Here is a 16,288-nt window from a genome sequence, read left to right as displayed (position 1 = left end):
GCACAGTGGCTCAACAGTTAGCACTGCTGCCTGACAGCGCCAGAGACCCGGGTTCAATTCCCATCTCGGGCAACTGTCTGTGTGGAGTTTGCACATTCTCCCCGTGTCTGCGTGGGTTTCTCCAGGTGCTTCGGTTTCCTTCCACAGTCCAAAGACATGCAGGTTGGGTGAATTGGCCATGCTAAATTGCCCGCAGTGTTAAGTGCATTAGTCAGGGGTAAATGTGGGAGAATGGCTTTGGGTGGGATGCTCTTCGGACGGTCGGTGTGGACTTGTTGGACTGAAGGGCCTGTTTCCACACTGTGGGGAATCTAAACTAAACTTAAAAACTAGCCATTTGGATACAGAACTAGCTCAAAGGTAGAAGACAGAGGGTGATGGTGGAGGGCTGTTTTTCAGGCTGGAAGCCTGTGACCAGTGGAGTGCCACAAGGATCGGTCCTGGGTCCACTACTTTCTGTCATTTTATATAAATGACTTGGATGTGAGCACAAGAGGTACAGTTAGTAAGTTTGCAGATGACACCAAAATTGGAAGTGTAGTGGACAGCAAAGAAGGTTACCTGGGATTACAATGGGATCTTGATCAGATGAGCCAATGGGCTGAGGAGTGGCAGATGGCGTTTAATTTAGGCAAATGTGAGGTGCTGCATATTGGAAAGTAAATCTTAGCAGGACTTGTGCACTTAATAAGGTCCTAGGGAGTGTTGCTGAACAAAGAGGCCTTGAAATGCAGGTTCATAGCTTCTTGAAAGTGGAGTCACAGGTCGATAGGATAATGAAGAAGGCGTTTAGTTTGCATTCCTTTATTGGTCAGAGTATTGACTACAGGAGTTGTGGGGGCTGTGCAGGTCATTGGTTAGGCCACTTTGGAATATTGCATGCAATTCTGGTCTCTTTCCTATTGGAAGAATGTTGTGAAATTTGAAAGGGTTCAGAAAAGATTTCCAAAGATGTTGCCAGGGTTGGAGGATTTGAGCTATAGGGAGAAGTTGAATAGGCTAGGGCTGTTTTGCCTGGAGCTTCAGTGGTTATGGGGTGACGTTATCGAGGTTTATAAAATCATGAGGGGCGTGGCTGGAGTAAATAGGCAAGGTCTTTTCCCTGGGGTGTCAGAGTCCAGAACTAAAGGGTATAGGTTTAGGGTGAGGAGGAAAGATATAAAAGTGACCTAAGAGGCAACTTTCTCACACAGAGTGATGCATGTGTGGAGTGGGCTGCCAGAGGATGTGGTGGAGGCTAGTACAATTGCAGCATTTAAAAGGCGTCTGGGTATATGAATAGGAAGGGTTTGGAGGGATATGGGCCGGGTGCTGGCAGGTGGGTCTAGATTGGGTTGGAATATCTAGTTGGCATAGGCGAGTTGGGCCAAAGGGTCGTTTTCCGTGCTGTACGTCTCTGACGCTATGACTATAAGTGCTTCTGTTAACAACCAAGTGGTAATATTTGGATGTGTTCACACTTTTATGTTCATAAGATTTTGCTATCTATTTTGTGCATTCATGTCTTTGTGTTTGTCATGTGTCAAATGCTGGGCAGAAACTGCATTGAAGAGTTCCAAGCCTTTTGAAAATTTTCCAGAAGTTAAACTGTGTGGAAAATTGGTCTGAGACTTCAATATCATTGCAAAAATTTGGAAGACAAAAGCCCAAGCTCTTTTTATAAAATGAGGCTGAATGCTTTGTTTGAATATGTTTGAACAAAGGTGGTTTAGTTTATTATGTGATAATTGCATCTGATTTCTTTTGTTTTTAAAAAAAGTAAAACTATAGCCCCACTGAACCATTGGACTGCTCTCTGATTAGAGATTGATGACTGGTGGTGGTTTAACCTGATGGTCACCATGCCTTGTGCAAGGGGAACAGGTTGAGAAGGAGAGTCATTTATGGTAACCTCTGTCAATGTGGGAATAGAACCCATGCTGCTGTTGTTTTGTGCCACAAATCATGCTGTCCAGCCAGCTGAGCTAACTCTATTATCTGTGACTTGTGGTTCTTCAGTTTCTCATGCTTCTGTATTGATATGACTAACTTCAAATCACAAAATGTCCCTGCACTAAAGGTTTGCTGACTTTTATGTTCATATACAGTTATGATGATATTTTGGTACATGCGGAAGTAACCAGCATATCTGTTGATGATATCAGATTCTCTTAAATTATGCAATTGACCAAAGGTCGAATTGTGCTGCATTTTAAATGTAACTCTGTTGCTTTTTAAATGTAATTGTATACATGCTTCAGAAGTATTTTTGATGTAGCTTGGTCACATTAAGACCAGTCTCAAAAGTAATACTTAGATTTATAAAGTGTGTTTTATGACTACTGGACTTCTCAAAGCCCTTTATGATCAATAAAATACCTTTTGAAGCATAGTCACTATTGTAAAGCAACTTGAACCAAGCAGACTTTCTCAAACAAATGTCATAATTACCAGTCAACTGTTTTGTGAAAGGGGTGTTACCAAGCCACAGAATAACTAACCTATTCATCACAGTAATGTCATAGGATCTTGTAGTTACTTGAAAGGACATTTTCAGACCTCTATTTAACTTCTCATTGAAAAGGCATCACATCTCATAGTGTATTACTCCTTCAGTAATGTATTGCAGTCATAGAATGAAAAAATATTACAGTGCAGCCAGAGACCATTCAGCCCATCAAGTCACTGACCTTTTGAGGAGCACTGCCCCCCCCCCCCCCCAACTCCAACCCAATATCTCCAAATCCCCACAATTTAGCCTTGCCAATCCACCTGAAGTATCAGCTTTGATTTTCATGTTTTGTCAGCTTACTACCAATTGAGATATAGCTGACAAATCTGAAATTGGGTTCCACTTCATCGTCATATCTTGTTGAAATGTGAACTTGATCAGAAAATGAGTTCTGATTCCATTCCCTAAAATTCATAATTTAGAGACGATAACAACTGACAAAATAGACATGAATGTTTTACTCTGAAATTCTGTTTATTCAAATGAATGTGTATCATTTGCAATGGAATTTATATTTGAACTTCTGAGATTCAACAAAAGAGCCACATTTCATTTAACGTTTTGTGAGCCCATTTGCAAAAACGTTTCCAAGCCACCCTGGAAGCTGACCAGAGTAATTTACATTTTCATAAACTATTGTCTTCAATCAGGCAAAGTGAGTTTCAATGATGCATTGAATTTACCAGCCAAATGGATTTATACCAGTACTTAAGCCACAAACCTCATAACTACTACATCTAACCCTGTCAGCTCTTTCTTCCTCGTGTACTTATCTAGTGTCCCTTTAAATGTCTCAAAGGATTTGATTATCAAATCTAGACATTTGAGAATAATAAAGAAAACAGGATGCTGGATTTCTTTATCAAATCATTTTGACTTAAATACCCAGAAAGCTTGGATATAATGCAATGCTGTAACCAAATCATACCTGAAGTAGTGCACATGTGTTCACGATCACAATGATTAAGCTGTAAGGAGACTGACTGTTCATGACAGAGGAATCAACTGAGAGATATCCTGAGATTGAGCAGTGAACCCAAAGCACATACGATTTGTAATGGAATAGAAAGAATAGCTCTTGAATAATAATTTTCTATGCTTAGGGAGTATTTCAAAAGGGCATAGATTTAAAAATTGTGAAAGTGAGGCTTAGGATAACGTGATAAATTTAAAAATTACACAACACCAGGATAGTCCAACAGGTTTAATCGAAAGCACAAGCTTTCGAAGCGCTGCTCCTTCATCAGGTTAGTGGGCCAAGATCATTTTAAGAATTGGATGAATATGATTAAAAATGGTTGGTGTTTTGGAAGGATGTGATCAAATGAGAAATGTTTCCCATGTGATTTCAATTAGGGCTTTATTTTGATACTAGCTATCACTTTATGGCAGCTATTTTATTGAATTTAATGCTGACAGTTTTTCATTTCTTTCCATACAGGATATTCTTCTAATTAATGTAATCATTGAACAGATGATCTGTGATGCTGATCCTGAGCTTGGTGGAGCAGTTCAGCTAATGGGGCTACTGAGAACTTTAATTGACCCTGAGAATATGTTAGCTACAGCAAATGTAAGACACTTAAAATATTTTAACAATCTTGGGTAATAGAATTGTAAATATGAACTGTGTATGCTTTTTGGGATAATTTGATTTGCTGTTAGTGACCTTGTGCCTCCCAACTGTTTTTCTAAAATTAAAGTTCAAACACATTTACTAATTTGATTTTGAAGATAATAGTACTCATACTAAGAATGCACTTGTATGATATGTTGCTATGAATTTCTATTTTAGAAAATCAATTATTTTAAAAGCAGCTGAGGTTGGTGTTTGAAGGAGCCTTTGAGTCTTAAACTCATACTCATTTATCTCTTAGCCTGTGCCTTGTTGGCATTATTGATGTACTTCCTTTGCTGAGGCCTGATCCTCCAATTACACCTCTCCACAAAATACCACCCCTTCCAACAACCACCTTGAACTCTTCACCAATTATTTCCAATTCACACTTTAGTTTAAATTCCTTTTGTCTGTGTTGCTCATCAAGACTACTCTAGACCAAGAATATGTTACTCCCTCTTCATTCAGTGGAACACAGGAACAGGAGTGGCCTTCAGTCTGATCAAGCATGCTCCACAATTCAGTATATTTTTTAGGTTATATTGATTCACCACTCATTCTTCAAAACTCTAGACAGGCCCAGTTTCCCCAAAGTCTCTCCATTGGACAATCCTGTTACCTTGGGAAAGATATTGCAAACCTCCTTGCACTCCCTCCATGTGAGTAATATTCTCACTCAGATATAGGGGCTAAAACTGCACACAATGCTCCAGGTACAATCCAACCAATGTTCTCTACAATTAAATTAAGACATTGTTACTGCTGTCCTCTCGTTCTCTTGTGATTAAGGCTAACATACCATTAGACTTCCTAATTGCTTGCTGCACCTTCATGTTAGCCCTCAGCTACTTATCAAATCTTACTTCTCAAAACCCTTGAACCTTAGAAAACAACTTGCAATAATATAGTCCCTTTAACATAACAGAGCATGTTAAACATACAGCACTGGGTGTCTATTGTTGGAGAAGGCTTAGCAAAGATTAACTTATTACGTGATATAATTCATGTATGTTCATTGAACCCTAGTTTTTACAGATTACTGATATTTTGTCACCACTTTTCTTGGGTGTTTGTTTCTGCTTTTGATTTTTTAAGGTTTTAAATCTATTTTTCAAATGTTTTCCTTATTTGGGATTTCAAGTATTTACAAATGTTTATCTTATTTGTGTGCTGAACCTTGATTTGAATTCAGAAGTTGGATTGTGCAATTGCATAATATCAAATTATCGATATTCAATTTTTAAAATTTCAGAACTTCAATAATCTAAAAGTTAGGACGGGTTGGACTGAAGGGTCTGTTTCCATGCTGTACATCTCTATGACTCTATGTAATCTTGTCAGTAATCTAATTAATCTTTTTTAGAAAACTGAGAAGACTGAGTTCCTTAGCTTTTTTTACAAGCATTGCATGCATGTTCTCAGTGCTCCTTTGCTGGCTAATACCACCGATGAAAAACGCAGTGGTAGAGGTGAGTTTCAAACTCATTCAATAAAGTCCATTTGTGTTTCCTTATGTAAATGCTTATGAACTTCAGAATGTTGATTGTGTCTATACTTCATGACATTTGTTATTTCCTGTGTGATTTGTAGGTGGTGCACTAGTTTTTCCATTTGGACCTCTTGAGCCTTTAGGCACATTTTCCAGCCCAGTAATTCTGCCATTTCCCTACTTAAAAACTGGAGTGTTGATTGACACCACTGTCAGACAATGAATTGGAGGCAAGGTGGGACATATGGCTACCGCATACTTTACATGAATAGCAAAACAATCCAAAATTTCACTTGAGCAAATGAAGCTGTTTGAATAAAAAGAGACTCCACAGACTGCAGTCAACAGAACTCATTACCTCCTCTCAATAAAAACATGACAATTTCTCCAGGTAATTGTGGTACCTGGAGGATAGTTGCATGAGAATTGTCCATCCCAGTCACAAGACATTGTAGCCTCCAGATGTGTTGGAGGAAATAATTTAATCTTCTCTAGTCTGTCTGGGAATTGTGGTGCTCAGGTATGCAGTGATTTAAAAACACTTGGGGGTAGATTTTCAACATTCAGTGCAATTACTGATCGAGGTCAAATGTGCCCGTTTTCAGAAGTGTGCCCTCCACCAAAATTCTTCTCAAACCCATTTCCATACTGAGATGCAAACTCTACTGTAAACCTGAAAACAGGCAATACTTTCAAACTAAATTGGTAATCTGCAAATATATGGGCATTACTCTTAGACATCTGAGAAATTCACCATTTTGATTTTAAAAAGTAGATCCTTGATTTGTTTGAGTAGTAACTTCGACTAATGGAGTTGAAAATTGATTTATCTGTTGTAACCAACTTTTTAATCCATGTCAACCCCATCTGCAAAATTTTAAAGTACTGAGCAATTTGCTACTTATATTAGGGAATTTTAGATGATTCCTTTAGTTTGTTATCAACTTTTTAAGACTTAGCTAATTATGTTCATTCGTGGCCAAAGGGGCAAGTTTAATTTCTAGACCTTCTTCAAAGGCCTACAGGCAAGCTGTTAACAAATTCCAAATGATGATGATTTCTTACTGAGGGTGTGCCTAGTTTTTAGGTGGGCTCAGCTACAGAAAAAGTTGATTTGCTTAATTCTTGGAATCTTTTCAATGCTCTGCTGAATTCGTGTGAACAAATCTGTGCAACTGACTAGAAATTCGACCCCTTGGTTTCAGTTGGATACAATTACACAAGACTGTGCATTGCAACCTCAATGGAAACTGATAACTTATTTGAAAACAGGAACCCCTGCATAAGTTAACTTATGGACAAGATTTCACCATCTAGGATTTGTACTGTAACTAGTAGATTAAACATTAGTGAATGCGCTACCAGTTCATAAGCCTAAAGGAGGAGTTAAGATTTTGCATTAATGGACTGACAAATATAGCCTACAAAGTGCTTTTGTTCTCTGTAATACTTCTGAAAAATATGTAGCATCAGATGAATGGTCCCAGTGTCTTTCCTAGCTCTTTTGCAAGGGTTCACCTTTTTTTACTATGTTAGCTTGAAACCTCAGTGTCTTTCAGCAGCATTTCTATATAATCAGCGAGGCACACCTCGGAGTCTCTGTTTCCAGAATTTTCAAGAACCCCACTGGGTTTTTTCCACTTTCTTTTAAACATAAACTGAGCCCTAAAAGCTTTGCAACACACAGTTTTCTCTGCTGCTCCATTGTGCACCTTTTGTGCTCTTTACTGCTTGTGTTTCTTCTCTGTGAGCCCCTGGGAAAGGTGTTCAAAGATTGCCACTTAATACTTTGATGGATTTCTTTCTGTTTTTCTCCTATGGCCATCTGGGATTACATGGGCATTACTCTGAATGCAGGTGTTTGAAGAATTCACCATACCTTTCTTAAAAATTCACATTTTTCCTTAAGTTCAAGGGATATTTTTAAGAGATCAGCATTTGTTACATTTGAGAGCAAATTTGAACTTGGAGCTAAACATTTAATTGCAATATCAATATTTTTAGACTCGCATATGGTTCTAAGAAAATTAAATTTAGAAAAGATGTATTTTACAATGAGATTAAAATTATCCATTCAATATCTTATTATAGTACCTTAATTAGCATTTTGCAAAAGTCTCCTAAGTCTGGAATTGGGCAGTTACTTTCCTTGAACCTAGATACCGAGCAATATCTTTCCAGGGCATATTTTACTTGTCTTTAAGCCTGTAGCTGTTTATTCACTTGCCAAATGCTCCTAAATACATACAGAACAACCTCGATTATCTGAACGAGACAGGCAGGGAGTAGTTTGTTCAGATAACTGATGGTAAACAATCAGATCAGGTATCCAAACAAAGGAAGCATTTATGGTACCTTGAGATCTCGTTCGGATAATCCGAAATTCGGATAATTGATGTTCGGATAACTGAAGTTGTTCTGTAGCTAACATACGTATTGTTGTATATAGAAAATGGTTTGAGGCTTTTCTTATGTATCTCTGCTTGCCCTTCAAAACAGCTGAGCTCTTTAGATTGATTGGTCTATCTTGGTCAAAGGTTCTTCCTCAACCAGTGTCTGTAGGAAAAATGTCCTGAGATTAGGCCATGGAGCCCATTCCAAAAGTAATATTTGAAAAATCTTTGCTCTTGATGCCTTTGCAATGAGAAATGTTAAGATTAGAGCTCAATGTTTAGTAGTGGACTGGTAAATTTACATACATGTTGTAGAACTTCAGGGTAGATTAAGTATCTTGAATCTTGAGCTTTAGTACATCACTGAATTTCTTGCTGTCTTTTCCAAGTTATCTCGATTGACACATTGTATATCAATCTGGTAGGGAGCAGCAAAAATCCAATGGCCTGGTATCTTAGCCTTGTTGGCAACTATTAACAAAGTTGGCATAAACAGCACTTGCACATGCTAGTGTTAATTTAAAGATGGAACAATTTATCTGTAGATTTAACATAGCTAGGAGTCTCTTGGCAGTCCTACCCTCATTTGGCACATGAGGCCACTGAAATGATCTAAATGATGGTAGCTCGTTTTTAACTTAAGTAGTTAGTGATGCTTTATTACTGCTGAAAGGTTTTAAGTTGTGTTTTTAGGAAATATGTTGATTTCTCGATGATATTTCAAATTAACAAAATAAATTCAGAGCAATATTAAATTTGCAGTAATGTGGCCTTTACGTCACAAGGATTAGAGATATGAAAGTGAAAAATTGAAATAATTTAAACAATGAATACTACAGTGTGGGGATCTTCAGAGTTTTCTAAATTAATGAACTAGGATTGAGTAGCTTCCTAATTTAGTATTGAACTGTATTAACGATAAATGTTTTTAACGTTATCCTGTACTTGATTTATTAATTAGATGCAGGAATAGATGAATCCAATAGGAATACTGCTTTTTGTTCTGGTAAGTTTCATGTTTATTTATTGAACTCGTGTATTTTATGTAAGTGAAAGGTGTCTCATCTGGATTTTAAACAGTAAAATTACTGAAAACTCTTGCTTTGTTTTGGAAGAAATGTGTTAAGTACCTGGATAGCTATTGATGAGCCCACTTGAAAGCAGCTGTTAAACAATCATAATTAGTGATTGCCTTCATAAAACATCTGTAGATTAATTTTCTATGTAGTTAGTTTTATAGAAAGTAGTTTTCAGCTATTATGCCACCTAACTCATGTTGGCACTTCGACTTAAACAGCAAGAAATTTGTATTTTGATTTTAAAGCAGTCTTCTGATTTCATGTTTCGTTGGATAGCATGGATTGACTGTAATTAACTGCATTTTGTAGGGATGAGGCCTGATGAGCTGTGTAGAGCTACTGACAGCAGCTAGCATGTTTTTGGAGTCCTAATATTTAGCTTCAGTGACTTTGAACAATGTAAGCAAAGAATTAGCTAATTGCTCTTCCTCTTGATTGTTATCTTTCACCTGCATGAAAACGTGCTCACATTTGTGTGGTGCTAGGCAGATCATAGAATGATATGCCATAGGAGGGTGCACTTCATGCCTGTGCAAATACTTTGGTTGGCTGTCTTTAATTCTGATTCTTTATCCTTGTACGTTATTGTAAATTAGGTATTTCCAAATGTTATTATTGAATCTATTTTCATCCACCTATTTTGGATAGTGAATTTCAAATCATAGTTTGCTTTTTTTTAAGTAACTTATGTTCCTCTGGTTCTTCTGTCAATAAATTTACACTTTACATTCTCTGATCACTGAACTTTCTACCACCAGCAACAATCTTCTCATTTATTCTATCAAATTTCCCCTTCACATTCTGCACTCTAAAGGATACAGTCACAGTAACTGTAACCTCTTCATATGGGTCAGGTCTGCCATTCTTCACTTCATTATAGGAAATCTTTTCTGATTCTTTCCTGTGACCTTAAATATTTTCTTCGTGTGAGGCCTAGAATTGAACACCATTTTCTAAATGAGGCATCACTGGTTTATAAACGTTTTATGTAACAATTATGCTTTTCCACAAGCTAATGAAGTCATGTCTTGTTAGCTTAAACTGCCATTTGAATCTGTCTTGGCACCTTCAAAGATTGTTCACATACTTTCTTGAGTCTCTATATCTGTTCTTCCCTCAAAATTGTACTATGATCTACTCTTATCATATGATATGTGAAATATGTACTGCTAATCAGACTCTCTTTGAAAAGAATGAAGATGTGTTGAAAAGCATCTAGTACTTCTGAAACTACACTGCATAAGTATCTTTGGGAAAATGGAAGAAAGAAAAATTACGTTGGTATCTTTAATGAGAGCATAGCTTTAATCCTTACTGCATGAAATGCAATCTTAAGCTTAAGTAAGAGTAAAATGTAATTTTCACTTGCCCAACATGTTATGAAGTCAAACAAACTTTATCTCCTATTGTATCTGTCTAAAATGTATTTGCAAGATGTGTCTTTTCAATTGTTTGAGACTGCCAAAATCCAAATGTGTTCTGACCTTAACTTTAAGGTTAGTTTCTGGTTTATGACTGCCCTAGTTTCCCACTGAGATCAAACACAGGCAGATGATTTCTTTGAGGATCATATTTTCTTCTAAAGAAGAAAGATTTGCATTTCATAAGCCTGGCTAGGTTTTGAAACCAAAACGACAGAGGTTAAATGCAGTTTTAATCTTTTAATCCTTTCACCCTGTTTCTGACTAGTTCTCAAAATGAATCTAAAGATATTAGCTTCAAATGCATGACAAAGTTTTATCTTTTGGTTTTAGATAACTTCCAGACAGCACAGCTGTTGGCCTTGATTCTAGAGCTACTCACTTTCTGTGTAGAACATCACACATATCACATCAAGAACTACATCATGAACAAAGATTTACTTCGAAGAGTTTTGGTATTGATGAATTCAAAACATACTTTTCTCGCCTTATGTAAGTGAACGCTTGTAATACTAATTACAGTCTTGGTATTTATTTGTCTTTTGTAGATTCATAGAGACATATAGTGTAGAAACAGGCCTTTCAGCCCACCACATCGATGCTGACTGTCTAGATGTTAACCAGTGTTTGCCACTTATTTTGTCTTGTTCTCTAAAAACTTATCAGATTTTCATCTCTTACACTAATTTGAAAAGCAAATTCTATGGCTGTCCAAGATAACTAGGTTACTTAGTCAGAACTATGATTGGAAGTCCCCTTCTGGGCCAGCGTCCTTTTTTCTGTGATATAGCAGTTTTCATAATTCACTCTGATACAGTGGAGGTGGCAACTTGTTCCTATAGCCCCCAGAAGAGGGAATTCTCTGTACACCTAATAAAGCTAGACTAGGATGCTTTCAAAATAATCTAAATTTAGAAACAAAAAAGGTTCAAAGAGAATTGGCGGTCATGATACAGAGAACTTTATAATTACTCCATTCCTGCAGAATGTTATGAAAAAGATTAAGAATGGAATGCTTAATCAAGCATAAAAAATTATATTTTAACAAACAGTGCTCAGGTTAGACAGTACCTAAAGAACTTCGAGCAGTTCTGGAACCAAAGCTTAGGACACAATGGCCTTGGTGGATTGATAGATGGAAAAGATAATTTAAATGTCAGGATCAAATATGCATTCAAGGCATGTAGTGGAAAACAACATAGATATTTATAGCTGAATGTAAAATGTTGGATGAAATAAATGTAAGAGGTGCAAAATTTGTGGGTGGCACAGTGATTAGCACTGCTGCCTCACAGCACCAGAGACCCGGGTTCAATTCCCGCGTCAGGCGACTTACTGTGTGGAGTTTGCACGTTCTTCCCGTGTCTGCGTGGGTTTCCTCCTGGTGCTCCAGTTTCCTCCCGGTGCTCCAGTTTCCTCCCACAATCCAAAGATGTGCAGGTCAGGTGAATTGGTCATACTAAATTGCCCATAGTGTTAGGTAAGGGGTTGGTGTGGACTTGTTGAGCTGATGGACCTGTTTCCACACTGTAATGTAATCTAAAAATTCCTAGCGGGACCTTTGCGGCAGCCTACTCAAAATAATAAGGAAGAGCAAGTTTTTAATGAGGTGTGTAGATGAGAGTAGCGCAGTTGATGCATTTTATATGGTTTTTAGCAAAACCTTTAACAAGGTCCCACATAGAGACTAATAAAGAAAGTGGATAAGAAACAGCTATTCCCCTTAGTTGAAGGGTCAATAATGAGGGGACATAATTCTGAGGTGAAGGACAGGAGGTTTAGAGGGGATATATGAAAAATATCATTGAGGGTGTTAAGGATTTGGAGTGCACTGTCTGGAAGAGTAACATCTCATTACTATTAAAAAGACTGTAGATGAGCACTTGAAATGTCATACAATCAGTGTTATGGGCCAAATGCTGAAAAGTGGAATTTGCACAGGTAGGTTAGTGCTGACCCAATTGGTGAGAGGCTTCTTCTGTTTGCCTGAGACCAAAAAAATAATAGTTGCCAGATATTTTTGTGACGAAAAGACGCCTTCCATTTTTTTGGTACATATCAGTGATGTAGGATTAAATATGGGGGCAAGCTTGAGAAGTTTGCATGTGGTTTTTAAAAAAAAAAGGTGCTTGCTCATGAAGAGTACTGCAAACTGGTCAGGTGGGCAGCAAGTGACAAATGAAATTCAATTCAAAGAATTGTGGTAATACACCTGCTCTTGACAAACAGTACAAATGTGTATGTCAGAAATTTTCAGGGAGAAGATAGCCCGTAAATAATATGGTTAAGAGAACAGAATTGGAAACAATGAGATATCCAGGTAATATTATGGGGACCCAGATTTGAATGGTGGAATTTGAATTCATTAGATTCTTAATTCCAGATTTCACTTTAATAATGACCATAGTGTTTTGTTGATTCGTCATTTAAAAACCCATGTGATCCACTGATATAGAGACATAGAGATGTACAGCACGGAAACAAACCCTTTGGTCCAACTTGTCCATGCCGACTAGATATCCCAAACCAATCTGTTCCACCTGCCAGCACCTGGCCCATATCCCTCCAAACCCTTCCTATTCATATTGTCATCCAGATGCCTTTTAAATGTTGCAATTGTACCAGCCTCCACCACTTCCTCCGGCAGTTCATTCCATACACATACCACCCTCTGCGTGAGAATGTTGCCCTATAGGGGTCTCATATCTTTTCCCCCCTCACCTTAAACATATGTCCTCTAGTTCTGGACTCCCCCACCCCAGGGAAAATACTTTGTCTATTTATGCTATCCATGCCCCTCATGATTTTATAAACCTCTATAAGGCCACTCCTCAGCCTCCGATGCTCCAGGGAAAAACCAGCCCTAGCTTATTAAACCTCTCCCTATAGCTCAAATCCACCAACCCTGGCAACGTCCTTGGAAATCTTTACTGAAGATTTTCACAACATCTTTCCAATAGGAAGGAGACTAGAATTGCACACCATATTCCAAAAGTGACCTAATTAATGTCCTGTACAGACACAACATGACCTCCCAACCCCTGTACTCAATACTCTGACCAATAAAGGAAAGCATACCAAATGCTGCCTTCACCATCCTATCTACCTGCGACTCTACTTTCAAGGAGGTATGAATCTGCAGTCCAAGGTCTCTTTGTTCAGCAACTGTCCCTAGGACCTTACCATTAAGTGTATAAGGTCTGCTTTCCCAAAATGCAACACCTCACATTTATCTAAGTTAAATGCCATCTGCCACTCCTCAGCCCATTGACCCATCAAATCAAGATCCCACTGTAATCTGGGGTAACCTTCTTTGCTGTCCACTGCACCTCCAGTTTTGGTGTCATCTGCAAACTTGCTAACCATATGCTCACATCCAAATCATTTATATAAATGACAAAAAGGAGGGAACCCAGCACCAATCCTTGTGGCACTCCACTGATCACAGGCCTCCAGTCTGAAAAGCAGCCCTCCACCACTACCCTCTGTCTTTTATGTTTGAGCCAGTTCTGTATCCAAATGGCTAGTTCTCCCTGTATTCCATGAGATCTAACCTTGCTAACCAGTCTCCTGTGGGGAACTTTGTCGAATGCCTTACTTAAGTCCATATAGATCACATCTACCACTCTGGCCTCAACAATCCTGTTTGTTACTTCAAAAAACTCAATGAAGTTTGTGAGACTTGACTTCCCACGCACAAAGCCATGTTGCAGTCCTTGCCTTTCCAAATACATGTACATCCAGTCCCTCAGGATTCCTTCCAACAACTTGCCCACCATCGACGTCAGGTTCACTGGTCTATAGCTCCCTGGCTTGCCCTTGCCATCTTTCTTAAACGTTGACACCATTGGACACATTTCTTCATCTGCCTTCCCTGTTAGGCCCCTTGCATTGAAATAAATGCAGTTTAATTTCAGTCCTACCTTTTGCTTTGTCCCTGCCTGCCCTATTTGACTCGCTTCTGTTCTCAACTGTACCAGTCTCAGATTGATCTCTTCCCTCACTATCTTCCTGGGTCCCAAACCCACTCACCTGTGCCCCACCCCACCCCACCCCACCCCCACCTTACTAGATTAAATCCTCTGAGCAGCTCTAGCAAATCTCCCTGCCAGTATGTTAGTCCCCTTCCAATTTGGGTGCAATCTGTCCTTCTTGTACAGGTCACTTCTACCCCAAAATAGCCTCCAATGTATACTTCAGGAAAGGAAACCTTTGTCATTGCCTGGTCTACATATGACTCCAGACTCTGCGCAAAGTGATTGACCTTTAACTACTGTCTTGACAATTAGGAATGGAAAATAAATGCTGGCCCATCAACCTGCATCTGTAATTGATTTTTTAAAAAAAGGATACTTGTATTAGCTGAGGTAGTATAAGAAGGAAATTATGCTAAAAAGAATATTAGGTTGCAGTTAAAGTAACAGATCTCACAGAAATTGTGTTGTACTAAAGAGATTAGAGGCCAGTTCTCTGTACTCTGGAATGGAGAATTGTAGCTTTGATTGGATGGGTTGGGTCTGTTTTCTTTGAAACCAGCAAAACTATAAAACAATTGAGGGGCCTACATAGTATGAACAAGTTTTTCTTTTTACCTGAGAATACAAGTCAGTCCCCCATTGAGCTTCGGTTTTAAGTAATTAGATTGACTAGAGGGGATTGAAATTTTTACTTTCCTCCAGATGTTGGTACTCACTGCTGAAAACGTGGTTGTGGCAGAAGCCCTCACCATCTTTTAAACAGCACCTGGATGCATTTCAAGTGTTGCAAACCACAGGGCTACACAGACTTGAGTTGGAATGTGGGATTAAGCTGCAGCACTCATTTTTGGCTGGCACAGCTGCCCAGAGGCCCTCTGAAGATGTTACCTATTAAGATGATGAAACGTCTGGAAACGAACCTTTCAGCTCAGCGAGCGAGTCTGCATCCACAATGGGCTGTCTCCTGTGTTGTGAATGATGAGCCTTAATGTAGTGGAGTACATCAGAATTACACCTAGACTCCAAGGATTAAATTAAAATCAGGGCTTGACCACAAAAATCAAAAATGACTTGCCTGTCTTTCAAATGAGATTGTTTAGGTGGGCGTACAGATCATGTGGCACTATTTGGATGAAGAGTGGGGGAATTACCACTATATTCTGATTAACATTTATGGTTTGTGTTGGAAGGTGTTGTTAAAGGAGCTTTGATAAGTTGTTGCAGTATTTTTTGTGGATGGTATGCACTGCTGCAACTGGGTGTAGGTGGTGGATAGGTTTCCAATCACTCGACTGCTTTGTGGTGTCAGGCTGCTTCAGTGTTGTTGGAGTTGCACTTATCCAGGCAAGAGGCAAATTTCATCAATTTCCTAAGTTAATCTTTATTGATGTGGACAGGAATTGAAGAGTCAGGACGTGCATAAACTGTAGAATTCCTGGTCTGTAAATTGCCCTTCTAGTCCCAGTATTTGAGGCTAATCCAGTTCAGTTTCTAATCTGTGGTACTTTACAGGAGATATTGAGATATTCAGTGGTGGTAATGACCTCCGTGAGGATGGTGCTGAGTATTGTTCAAGCATCACTGCGCATCCCACTTGTAACCTTTATGAAGAAGGGAATATCATTGGTTGGCCAAGGATCCTACCCCACATAGCTGAAGAACTGATGCATTTGTATCTTAGAACTGAGATGTTTGACTTCCAATAACCAAAGCCCTCTTCCTTTTATGCAAGGTATAACTACAACCATTGGAGAGTTTTCTCTCTGTTCTCCACTGATTCCAGTTTTGCAAGGGCATTGATGTCATACTCCATCAAATCC

The 16,288-nt window shown here is 38.6% G+C and overlaps 1 protein-coding gene across 1 annotated transcript in view; it reads left to right on the top strand.

Moving 5' to 3' along the window:
* LOC140483053 (serine/threonine-protein phosphatase 4 regulatory subunit 3B-like) overlaps positions 1 to 16,288 on the top strand; it is a 56,826-nt gene that overhangs the window by 29,979 nt on the left and 10,559 nt on the right. The window contains exons 8-11 of the mRNA XM_072580962.1: positions 3,933 to 4,064; positions 5,473 to 5,578; positions 8,953 to 8,997; positions 10,825 to 10,983. Coding sequence (XP_072437063.1) covers positions 3,933 to 4,064; positions 5,473 to 5,578; positions 8,953 to 8,997; positions 10,825 to 10,983 — 442 coding nt within the window. The remainder of the gene's footprint in view (positions 1 to 3,932; positions 4,065 to 5,472; positions 5,579 to 8,952; positions 8,998 to 10,824; positions 10,984 to 16,288) is intronic.

This window comes from Chiloscyllium punctatum, chromosome 11 (assembly GCF_047496795.1).
Source record: "Chiloscyllium punctatum isolate Juve2018m chromosome 11, sChiPun1.3, whole genome shotgun sequence".
Taxonomy (NCBI): Eukaryota; Metazoa; Chordata; class Chondrichthyes; order Orectolobiformes; family Hemiscylliidae; genus Chiloscyllium; species Chiloscyllium punctatum.
Note: the sequence above shows the minus strand (reverse complement) of the source record. Positions and strands in the feature narration are given on the sequence as shown.